Raw genomic sequence first — 12815 nt, forward strand, 5'->3', positions numbered from 1 at the left:
AACATAGCAGAGAGTAGGTAAAGTACACGAAGGAAGGGAACTGCTACATATTCATGTAGGAATGTCCGGTACGCTTACGGACACTGAAACTTGCGGCACTTACATAGGATTGCCTGGCGGCAAACTGTCATGTATGCACTGTGCGATCTAAACATAATTGATTGTTTGATGAGGTTTAACGCGACTACGCTACATAGGCGACAAGGCGTGCCGTAGTGCAGGGCTCCGGATTAATTTTGACCACCTATAGATCTTTAACATGCGCCGAAAGCTCGAACACACGGGTGTTCTGTATTTTCGTCTCTATCAGAAAAGCGGCCGCCATGCCGAGAATCGAACCAGCGTCCGTGGGCTGCAATCTAAACATAAAGGTTACACGGAAGTAGGAATAATATCATTTAATACCTTGAAGAAGCACAAATACACTATGTACAAAATGATGAAGAACATACCCCACTGCTGTTAGATAATAAATTATGTACAAAATGATACAAACACACTTCACTGCGGTTATAAAACAGGTAGCGATGATTAAGCTCGGTTGTTTTCGAACTTGCTTTTTGAAGTTTTGAATTGCGTTGTTGGCATGTGTGATGTTCTTGAAGTAGGGTGTATGTTCTTTCCAGGTCTGCCAACTGCTTTTTCAACTCAGCACAATTCCTTTGTGTCTCACTATATTTTTTGTGAGAGTTTCATTTGCCGAGTTTCGGTATTCAAAGCTTCGACACCTGCGCTGTTGAGTTGGAGTTTTTGCGATGATGTCTCTTGTGACACCGTGTGAGTTACTCTGGGAGCATTTCCGCTGTATCTGATGATGCGTGAGGTTCTTCAGCAGAGTTGTCCACCTCTTCATTGTTGGATGTGGGCACAGGCTGCGTTCGTTCTCTGGGTGGCTTTCGCTGCTTTAGAGCAACTAAAAGCAGAAAGATATGCAAAGCAATGATCAAATATGCAGTAAGTTCAGGGAAAGCGCGGTAATCACGGGGACGGGAAATCAAGACAAAAAACAAAGCGGAAACACTGCATCATTTACACTAACCAGGTCGAGCGATTGTGCCTTTTCCATGGAGTGGAAATGGATAAACTGGATGCGTGAGGTTAAGGTTGTTGCATGGGCTGATTGGCATTAAAATTGAATAGGTGGAAGTGACTCCCGATAAGAGCAGGAGAAGGAGCATCGATACATATACAATTACATGCAAGCATGAATAACGTGTAAAGTCAAAAGAAGTGAAGCATGCCAGACCGACGGCTCAAATGCCGCTGGAACGTTTCCCAGCGGCCACCACCGATTTTTAAGTAATGTACGCACTTATACGAAAACACGCAGTGAATCAAATGGTAAATGTCTACCTCTGATTGGGAAAGGCGTTAGCACAGCATTTGGCTTCAGCTTCTTCCATCCATCTGCCCGGTTTGGTTCAAAACAGAATCCCTCAAAGTGAGCCTGCACGATAAATTTCCAATAAAGTTGCCTTTTTCTCCTGAGAAATAAGAATAAATGTTGTGAAATCAAGCAAATCGAGCAAACTGGCATCCACACGTATCGGCGTACATCCGCACATGATTCACAAAATAGAGGTTTAATTCACATTACTTTTCACCTCCATGCGCTACTTTTATGACATGATAAGCCAGAATAAATGTCTTAAATGTCATAATTTTTCCGCACAACGAGATGTAAAACAGACCTTACGTTGAGACAACGAGGAGAAACACGAGCATAACGCGTCGCATGCAGTTTTACGCTTCGGAATATACCATTCACACTGCCAAAAATGGGCTTTTGCTGAAGTAAGCGTGATGCGCCGGGATGACGCTTCGGGACTGGGAAAGGTGGCACACCTTCTTACAACGAGCGCCTTATTTCGTGATACAAAGCGAAATGACTGAAGATACAAAGCGCCATACGTTTAATATCGGCCCCCCGCTTTAAGAGCCCACGTCCGTTTGCATCAATGAAATATAAAAAGGCCGCCAAAGCATGATGAAAACTCCAACTTAAACACATAAAACCGTACGTCTGGTATCTAGAAACCGCCACACAGACCAGCTGATAATAGCCCCAAATGAATTTGGCATTGCTGAGGAGCCGGGCATATGCAGGAGTGGTTCGTCGGCTGCAACTTGTCCCGGTTGATCTTCCCCGTCCGCAGAAGCCGCCTTTTTGGGTCTCCAGGAAACGAAAACATCCTCCAGACATTTGTAGCGCTGTTAGAACACTGGTGAACGCAGCACCCAGACATTCTGCAAAGAGACTTTGTGAAGAGCGCCGCTTTTCGCGCGCCTAGCGCGGGAGTCGGCGGGGGCGGGATGCAAGTAAATGGCGGCGGCGCCTCCCGAGAACCGGTCTTGGCGGCGGCGACCCCTTCAAAGAGTGGCGCCACCCTGAGCGGAGCGGGCGCGCATCGAGGCACCCTATCCGCGGCAGCGTCAGCGCGCCTGTGGCGTGCGCGGCGCGTTTTCGCGAGCAGAAAACGCTCGATTTAGCATAGCGGCTCCCGTACGCTACGCTAAGGTTAGCGGGTAGCGGGGCCGGACTGCGCATGCGCGCGCGGGGAGTGCGAGGAGGTTGCCCCTCAGCGGAGGGGAAGAGCGGGCATGGCGAAGGCAGGCCGCGCGGAACTAATCCACCCCACCGTGACGAATTTGCTCTCCCCAGTCGCGCCCCGCTACCGCCTTATGGCTAGGCGTCGTACCTGCTTGTGGGAGAAGCCAGCGCAGATCTGGTGGTCGAACGCGAGCATGAGGGTCACGTTGCCCCTGGCGGTGGCGTTGGGCATCGACAGCATGTGCTCGTGGTACTCCCCCTTGTGGAGGGCCCGCACCGCCTCGGTGAAACGTATGTGTTGGTCCTTGTACGGGCGGCATACGTGATCGTAGAAGTCGTCGCACGGCTCGCTAGCGTCCTTTGCGACGGGCATCATGGCGTTGGCCTCGCGGCAATATTCCGATCTGCGGCCAGGCGTGATAAATTATAGCCTCGGGGCAAAGTGGGCCAATTTAACACTTGTAATGCGCCAAGATGGCAAGTTGGTATCCACTCACACTGGAGAAAACCAGCGCAAGAAAGACTGGGACAAACCCAGCGCTGCACTCACAACTGACGTTTTCATTGAAGAAAAAACATACCGTATTTAATCGATTCTAAGCACCCCTTTTTTTTTTTGCGATCGCGATGTCAAAGCGAGGGGGTGCTTAAATGCGAAAAACGGAAATTACCGCGCCCCCCTCCCATCACAACATTTCTTGCGGCCGTAAGGGCGCAAGAAATAGCGTTTTATTTGACAAAAAATCAAAAGAAAAACAGGTAAAGACAGTGAACCCACCCCTTACATCTAATGTCAGTCACCCTCACTAGTATTACAGCCCCCGTTGTGCCGCCTGGACCGCCGCTCTCAGTGTGCACCAGCAGGTCGTCTTCTGTTCCGTTGAAGCGGTTTGTAATTAATAAATTACTTGGCCACAACGTCAGCTCGGGCCCGCTTCCAGGCGTCTCAAATACACCTTGCGATGGTTGCTTAAAAAAAGGGTGCTTAGATTCGCACGGAAACTTTTTTTTCCCGTTTCTTTTTCGGAAGTAGGGGAGGGTGCCTAGAATCGCAAAAATGCGGTATAAGAAGACCGCGCATATCACGTTAGTTCAACTCCAGAAGAGACAATGCGCAGGGCTGTATCTCAACAAGTCACACGCTCTGCAAGAAAAGAAACTTCCCTTTAGTGCAACGTCGCTGAATGTTGACTGACACAATATTCGCTATATTTAGAAACGTAAAACGCCTCTCACACTTCTTTGGTATGCTGATCGGAACGTTTGACCAAAAGTGGTCAGCGCGGTTTTCTTGTATATAAGTTCGCTTTTTCAATAACAGCGTCAGTTGTGGATGCAGCACTATCCTTGTCCCCCATCTTGTCCCAGTTTTTCGTGCGCCGCTTTTGAAGCGTGAGCTACACTGGCCGAGGTTGAGCAGTTTCGCGCGGCTCCTGGAGAGCCGTACTGCGCATGCGCGAAGAGCAGTGACTGGACTGGACTGGACTGAATTGCATTTGATTGGATTGTATTGCTGAACCTTAGATCACGCTACGTATATCCTGGCATAGCCGAGCTAAGCCACTGGTAATTTTTTCACTTGGTCCAGATGGCTAATCGAGGATCAAATACTACCTCAGCGCCAGGCACAACTGGAGGAAGTAAAACAGACAGGAAAGGGGCGCACTAACAACTGTCTGTTTTACTTCCTCCTGTTTTACTTCCTGTCTGTTTTACTTCCTCCAGTTGTGCCTGGCGCTTAACCTGTTCCCATGATGAAGTACCAACTAGCTCGCATCGACACATTAATTCAAATACTACCGCCTTTGGAAAGAAATGAAGGCTTCAAATCTGTCGCCCCTTTGCGCGCACCCCTTGAAGGGACAGACAACCGATTTTTGTAGGGTGCATGTCCTCTAGCTCATGTGAAAGCCAGCGTTTTATACACTGAAGCAACCGCAGGCGGAAGTAATTTTAATTTTGCGTTAAATTTCCGAAGTCTGAAAAGGGGACGCCATGTGGTGTCTAAACCTGGCACTACCTTACGTGTCCAAATATCTCCGTCGATTTCAACGCGTCATTCAAAATCCGCATGAGGGAACAGGAAAGGTTGCCCGTTATTGTTGTTTTAGCCGGGGACAAGCTTTTAGGCACCTCTTTTCGTCTCACGTGCAGCTAAAAGTGTGTTGCCGCACGGCACCCTGTCATAGTTGCCAGCATTCGTTTTGTCGGGACATGTATGGCTGCCAGATCTAAAAAATCCGATTTCAAAAGTTCTAGGACGCTATCAGTGAAAGAGTTTCGGGTTAAGGTGCTTTAAGCGACGCTCTTTCATTTGGAATCAAGAAAATATACTCGACAAAAATCAGTTGTCTATCCCTTTAATAATGACCCGTCGGAGTCATCCCATATTCGCATACTGAAAACACGGGGAGAGACTCACGTGCAGGACCGGTACGCCGGCACTGGGCGCCTGGTGAGTAGGAAGACGGCCACAGCCACGGCCGATGCCACGCAGAGCACCACGAAGCAGCATATGCCTCGGGCCAGCCACACTTCCTGCCGCGACAGCTCGGCCTCCTTTCCGACCAGGCGACGGTACCAGTTACTGCTCGCGCAATTAAAGAGACATTAGAGAGAACGGAAAGGACAGCGGTGGCGTAGAGGTAGAGCATCCGCCTCGCGTGCAGAAGGACCGTGGTTCGAATCCCGCTGCCGGACAATTCCCACCGGATTAAAAAAAAATACGCGTATTCATGGAATTGCAGAATGGGGCTTGGGGTGCGGCCTGACCCCGGCGACCATTTCCGGTAACGCACTCCCTTATTATTATAATTCTTTATTCGGAAGGGGAGACTCAAGGTCTAGTCAGGGATGGAGAAGGCGGTAAAGAAGGTGAGAGCGTCTAACATTCTCTTGTGTATCCCCGTGGTACAAGCGAAAGTCCACAGGGACATAACAGTCTCTCTTGGGTGAGCCCGGCCCAGAGGAGGCGGTGCCCACTCCTGGAGGGTCTTGATGTACGGCGGAAGATGGGCTCTTCTCTCCGCCGCGAGCCCCGAGCACTCCCACAACATGTGCTACATTGTGGGCCTTGTTGGCGCGTGACACGAGGAGCAGGTCACGATGGTAGTCTCCCTGGAGTTCTCGAGGGGTTCTCTCAGGTGTCGTGAGCGTCGGGGAACGTATGCACGCCATTTTGCGAGCACGTCCTCCGTAAGAGCAGCACCTGCTCTTATTTTGTGTAGCAGGATTTGGGCCCCCCTGGGAAGTCCTCCTGGCAGTGGTCGTGGGTCATGGGGTGTAGCGGCACGGAGCTTCGCCCTGCTCTCCTGCTTGGCAGCGGCTCGGTCGTCCGCAGGGTCTGTGCCGTGCCGTGCTGGGGGAACAGGGTGTAATGGGTCGGAGCGGATACTTGCTTCGTCGCTCGCCCACGCGTGGGCGGCCTCGTTCCCGACGCCACCCGCGTGTCCCGCCACCCAGTCCACCCGCACGGTAATGGATTTCGTTGTGCGAAGTCTCTTCGCAATCGTCTTGATGAGGTGGCTTGTGGATCCGATGACTGGGGTGCCACCGAGTCTTGCCACCGCCTCTCTGCTGTCAGTATATATGGTAAATTGCCGGCCCCGGTGCTCCTCCGCCTGGTAGCGCTCTTCGATGTGGTCCGCCGCCAGTAGTACCGCCTCCAGCTCGCATCGCACTGTGCTGGGCGTGGTGTCAAACTGAAACGGCCGCCTCGCCCGCACTGGCCCATCTACACAAGCAATGGTATGGATGTCATGGGGCTTAGTGAGGTTAGGAGGACAGGTGAAGCCTTTATACGGGGCTGAAAAATGGACGCCTCCTATGTTACGGGGGTCTAGTGGACAGAAGAGAACTGGGAGTGGGATTTCTAGCCAATAAAATCATAGCTGGCAATATAGAAGAATACTATAGCATTAACGCAAGGGCGGCAGGTCTTGTAATTAGGCTCAATAAGAGGTACAAACTCAAGGTGGTACAGGGCTACGCGCCCACATCCAGCCACGACGACCAGGCAGTGGAACGCTTCTAAGAAGATGTGGAATCGGCAATGGCTAAAGTAAAAACACAGTATACCGTTGTTATGGGGGTCTTCAATGCTAAAGTAGGCAAGAATCAGGCTAGAGACAAGGCAGTTGGGAACTATGGTCTGGGCTGTAGAAATAGCAGGGGGGACCTACTAGTAGAGTCTGCAGAACGGAATAACCTACGCATAATGAATACCTTCTGCAAATGGGAGAGCCGGAAGTGGACGTGGAGGAGCCCTAATGGGGGAGCATAAAAATGAAATATACTTCATATTGTCGCGAAGCGGAGATCTCTTGATGTTTTCTGGTTGTTTTTTAAGTTCTCCCCACAGCCAGGGCTCTTCCTCCAAAATGTTGTGTGCGAAAGCGCTTCGGACGCGGCTGGGCGGTGGCCCCCTATTTTTCTGAGAAACGGCCCCGGCACGTGTGTCGGCCCGTCGGCCGACCGGGAGACGACGGCTGTTGGGGGAAGCGAACCCTACCGCGCACTGGCGTCTCCGACCCCCGTTGCGCGCCGACGCGGGCCGCTATGTTCTCCCTCGGTCTCCTTCAAACGGCCGCCTGTCTTTTCTCCTTTTCGAGTTTGTATACCTTTACTTTATTCTTCCCAGTAATTCTTTTGCCAGAAGCGGGCGCCTTCGAGTCGAAACCTTGTGTCTGTGTTTTTGGTCCTTTTCACTTTGGCGGGGACATGTCTGATTGGAGCTTAGAAGCGTCTTCCTGATTGGCTGCGGCTGTGCCTAAGACTTGCTCCCGATAGTCCGCACACGCTAGGATGCGCTTTTTCCCCCAATGCGTCCCCCCAAAGCAAATATAACGCGGCCCCTCTGGCGATTGAGAGCGAGCAACACCAGGAGAGCCGCACTCTGCCGCTCGTCGTCGTGCCCTCCCGCCGGGAGCCATTCGCCCGCCAACTATGTCCCGCTAAGTACTCTGAATCTTTGACTGTCTTTCTAATCTATGTAACAAGTGTATTCATTCTAATTCATATGTGCTAAATGTCACCAATGTCATCTGTAAAGTAAACAAGTTAACTTTAAAACTTCTTCGACGTCTCGACTTTTTCCTTCTGATCTTCATGCTACAGTAGCGGCAGTATGTGACCAAAATACTACGTTACAATATTATGCGATAACCCTGGCGTCGTGAAGGATGTGGAAGTGCTCGGGAGGGTAAGGTGTAGTGATCAAAGATGTCGAATTAGGCTAGATTCGAGGAGGGACCGTAACAAGCTAGTACGAAAGAAGCCGATTAATGAGCTAACAGTAAGACGTAAAGCAGAAGAATTCAGGATCGCGCTGCAGAACCGATACTCAGCTCTTACCGAGAAAGCGGAGCTTACGACACAGGAAGCCAGCGACAACCTTACACGCATTATCACGGAGTGTGAGTAGAAGTCGGGGGCACGATGGCTAGACAGGATACTGGCAAACTTTGCCAGGAGACGAAAGATCTAATTAGGAAACGGCAAACCATGACAATCTTCACCTCAGCTGACATATAATAGAACTAGCGGAGCTTTCGGAGTTAATCAATAAGCGCAAGACAGCTGAAATACGGAAGTATAATATGGAGAGTATCGAATACGCTGTAAAGAACGGATGTAGCCTGAAAGCAGTGAAGAGGCGTCTTGGGGTGGGGAAAAATCAGATGTATGCACTTAAAGACAAGGAAGGCAATGTCATCACAAATAGGGATAAAATAGTCACAGTGGCCGAGGAGTTCTATAGGGATCTGTACAGTAGCTGGGACATCCAGGATAATGCCGAACGAGAAAGTAGTTCAGAGGAGATAGACATCCCACCAGTAACGACCGAAGAAGTAAGGAAGGCTTTGAAAGAAATGAAAGGGGGCAAAGCACCTGGTGAGGATCAGATAACAGCAGACCTCTTGAAGGATGGCGGAGAAATTGTACTTGAAAACTGGCAAACTTGTATACGCAATCCCTAATGACCGCAAGTGTACCAGAATCTTGGAAGAACGCGAAGATCATCCTAATCCATAATACAGGTAACGTAAAGGACTTGAAAAATAACAGACCGATCAGCTTACTGTCAGTCGTCTACAAGGTACTTACCAAGGTAATCGCTAACAGAATTTCTGCCACCTTAGATTTCAGTCGACCTAAAGAACAAGCAGGGTTCCGTCAAGGCTATTCAACAATGGACCATATTCACACGATCAATCAGGTGATTGAGAAGTGCGCTGAGTATTCTGAACCCCTATATATAGCTTTCATATAGCTACGCAGAGGAAGAGTTTGTGCATAGCCTATGTATACATAGGCTATGCACATTGGGACATGTGCAAGGTACTGGACAAAAGAAGATGACGGTAGCGCGTTCGGACTCCGGTAACGAGCTAGACGACGAAGTAGAAGAGGATCTTTCACCTTGCCTGCGCGGTGCTCTCAGTACTGTAAATACACTGTGTGGATGCCTCTTGTATCACTTGGCTTCACGTCTTCCTTCACGTCACCGTAACAATATATTATGAGAAAGCATTTGACTCAGTCGATACCTCAGCAGTCATTCAGGCCTTACGGAACCAGGGGGTAGATGAGCATTAAGTAAGAATACTAGAGAATGTCTACAATGGGTCCACAGCTACCATCATCCTCCATAAGAAGAGCAGTAAAATACCTATAAGGAAGGGCGTCAGACAAGGAGACACAATCTCTCCAATGTTATTCACAGCATGTTTACAAGAAGTATTCAGAACGTTGGATTGGGAACAGGTGGGAGTAAGGGTTAATGGAGAATACCTCAGTAACCTCAGATTTGCTGATGACGTTGCCTTGCTAAGTAATTCGGGGGACAAATTGCAAAGCATGCTTTCCGAACTGGACGAACAGGGTAGAACCGTGGGCCTGAAAATTAATATGCAGAAAACCAAAGTAATGATCAATAACCTCGGGACAGCACGGCGGTTTGAGATAGGTGGCGAGCCAGTGGAAGTGGTAAGCGAATATATCTACTTAGGCCAAGTTGTGACCCCGGATCCCAATCATGAGGCAGAGATAATTAGAAGGATAAGAATGGGGTGGAGTGCATACGGCAGACATTCTCAGATAATGAATGGCAGCCTACCATTGTCCCTGAAGAAGAAAGTGTATGACAGCTGCATCTTACCGGTACTCACCTACGGGGCAGAAACTTGGAAGCTCACTAAGAGGGTTCAACTTAAATTGAGAACGACTCAGCGGGCAATGGAGCGTAAGATGATAGATGTAACATTAAGGGACAAGGAGAGAGCGGAGTGGGTCAGGGAACAAACGCGTGTTGAGGACATATTAGTAGAAATTAAGAAGAATAAGAAATGGACGTGGGCAGGGCATGTAATGCGAAGGCAAGATAACCGTTGGTCATTAAGAGTAACAAAGTGGATCCCTAGAGAAGGCAAGCGCTGCAGGGGGTGGCAGAAAGTTAGATGGGCAGATGAGATCAAGAAGTTTGCGGGGACAAATTGATCGCAGTTAGTACAGGACCGGGGCAATTGGAGATTAATGGGAGAGGCCTTTGCCCTGCAGTGGGCGTAGATAGACTGGTGGTGATGATGATGATGATGAGAAAGAACGGTACCCAGTGGGCGACCGGTGCTACTGCGCATGCGCAGAGGCGGAAAAACTGGTTGTGCGCATGCCTAATGTTATAGCGGAGCGGAAAACCGGTTCCGATGCGGTACCCGGTATAGGCGGTCGGCACTACTGCACACGCGCAGAGGCGGAACAACTGGTTGTGCTCATGCGCAGGTGTACCGGGTACCGTACCGAAACCGGTTCCCCACTCCGCTATTAGAGGGTTATAGCAGAGCGGAGACCCGTTCCCGGTGCGGTACCCGGTACATCTGCAAGCAGTTTATCCACCTCTGCGCACGCGCAGTAGCACCGGTCGCCTACTGGGTATCGTACCGGGACCGGTTCTCCACACTGCTATACCTCTCTATTGAAAGGAACGATAATACGCGTGCAACGAAACCGGCCTGCTGTTTTAAAACGAAAGCTTTCTTACTGAGGCCGATGGCGTTCTGTCAAAAAACTAGGTAATGCACTTCCCCGAATGGTCGACTGAGAAGCTCTGATGGACGCACGGCGCTTGCGTGGAATCGGGGTTCCATCGTGTCAAAACGGCTGCTAGAAAATCGCGAGAAAGGAACGGTTCTAGATGAAACAATACCCACATCGATCATGAAGAAGAACACAGAGTTTCATACTAGAGGGAAGTCTGGCGCCACTGTCAAGGGGAACCGCGCTTCAGCGAGCGTTCCGTCATGCATCGGGCAGGCACATTCCACTTGTCCTTGGCATGGCTCATGAACAGGCTAGAACGCTGCCTCTGGCTGCAAAAAAGCAACAATATTACTGTAGAAAGTCAATCGAATTTGTTTTGTTGTAATAACTCCATAAAGATTTAGTTCTCAGGGATTATTGAGAAGCTTCACGCAAGATGAGCAAGAAAACGATGTTACCCTTTTTTGTTGATTTTGGCTTCAAGACAAAAAAGAAGCCATGTGGCTAACCAAGCCAAGTAGGCGAGGAACGTCGCTAGCTGCAACGGCGGCGCCTACGACGGCCCGTGACTGCAGCGCCAGATTTCCCTCCAGTATATATTAGTATGAAACCCTATGGGAGTACAGTACAATAGTATGTATGCCTTTATCTCATAATCGACGTATCGGTATACGTTTAGATCATTCGATGCGTTTACTCAGTGCGGAAAAAGTCGTCGCATATAGGTTCGTTCTTCGTTAGCAATTTGGGTGTTTGAAGGCTTGACTATCGATAGGACGTACTTTCAGCGAAGGTTGGGCACACTTAGTTTTCGAGCTTCTCTCAACTTTCTTTAGGAAGAAGCGGTACATTGATATGCTAATATAGTTTTAAAGCGAAGCTTTCTATGCCGCACTGACGGCGTCGATGTTCGAGCGAAACGCACAGCAGGAAAGCCAACTATACACAATGGGTTTAAATAAGTGATGATGACGATGATGATAAACGGAGGCACATCAGGCGTCTAAAAAAAAAAACTGCGGTTGATTTCTCTGTCATAGGAATAGGTAAAACACGAAAGTGGAATGTGCAGCGAAATCTGCAGCTGAGCATGATGTGCGGGTCGGCGGCTGTCTTGTGGGTGTGCTTGGCGAGCGACGTCCTGCTGGCGGGTCGCTTCGGCAAAGGTGTACTGGCGTCATTTCGGTGACGGATATGACGTCAGTGAAATCTTGGTGTGTATCGGCCTAGAACACTTTCGTTTTAAAATATAAAACCCAAAAACGAACAACCCTAATTATAGTTACAGGCTCCTGTATAACGCCTTTGGCCTGCTCAGTGCCAGGAATTCCGCCGTCCTCTCTGGTGGCGCCCTAATCCCAGGTTCTCCTGTGTTGGCGAGGGCACGGTCAACATTTGTCTTCACACTTGGCAACAATGGGTGGTTTTTTAAAAGTTGTCCAGGCCCTTTGCCAACAAGAAATACGTGTTGTATAAAGAAGACTGGCTCTAGCACTGACGTGCAACTCCTGTTCGAACAAGAAAGGTATAAAAATTGACGAGGCCACAAATAAAACTATCCAGTAAGTGGCTGGGGTGACGCTAGAACTTGACAGAGGTAATTACACAAGAGATGGTCTTTCTCGGGCTATCTTATCCCTTCGTAAATAATTTAGCGCAAAAGTTTTTTTTCTGCGTTTCACCCGATTCAGCTAGAAATGTTACGGGTGAGATCACTAGTGGGTTTGTGACCCGCTGGGGTTTGATCGGTTATTCAGTATGTGATTGGAGAGGCAAGAACGAGTGTAGCGGGGAGACGTAGAGCGAGAAACGAGCTAAGTGCATGCTGAATGTTTATCCTAAGCTTATAGAGGGGCCCACATATACTGAATATCGCATTGAGCTAAAGCTTGAAGTCGTCATTCGTTGCACAGCATCCCGGCATTGCCTAAAACAACGTCAATATATCAACTACATGCGCAATGGCACAATTTCGTGGAGGAGCGACGACGGAGAAATGGGGGAGGGGGGAGGGGAGTGGGCGCGTACCCTTTCGGGGACCGTAAAAAATATTAGCGGCAGAACGCGACTGAATGGGCTCGTAAGTAAAAAGGGGGAACTCAACTGTTTGGACTTCTTTCAACAAAATTTAATTAGTGCGACTCAATTATCCCTAAACACCGAATTACGCATCATTAATTTTCACTTAACTCCTATAGAGCGGGAGAAAAGGTAACTGGCTCTTATC

At 49.3% G+C, this 12815-nt stretch overlaps 1 protein-coding gene across 1 annotated transcript in view; it reads right to left on the reverse strand.

Annotated features, from left to right (window-relative positions):
- Positions 1-2672: 2672 nt before the first annotated feature.
- Positions 2673-12815, reverse strand: part of LOC144141688 (uncharacterized) — a 72292-nt gene continuing 62149 nt past the window's right edge. Inside the window, exons 2-3 of the mRNA XM_077673210.1 lie at positions 4974-5138; positions 2673-2955 (exon numbers count right to left, since the gene is read on the reverse strand). Of these exons, the coding sequence (XP_077529336.1) occupies positions 2673-2955; positions 4974-5138 (448 nt within the window). The remainder of the gene's footprint in view (positions 2956-4973; positions 5139-12815) is intronic.

This window comes from Haemaphysalis longicornis, unplaced genomic scaffold, assembly GCF_048455015.1.
Source record: "Haemaphysalis longicornis isolate Haplotype H1 unplaced genomic scaffold, Haemaphysalis longicornis Haplotype H1 scaffold_6, whole genome shotgun sequence".
NCBI lineage: Eukaryota > Metazoa > Arthropoda > Arachnida > Ixodida > Ixodidae > Haemaphysalis > Haemaphysalis longicornis.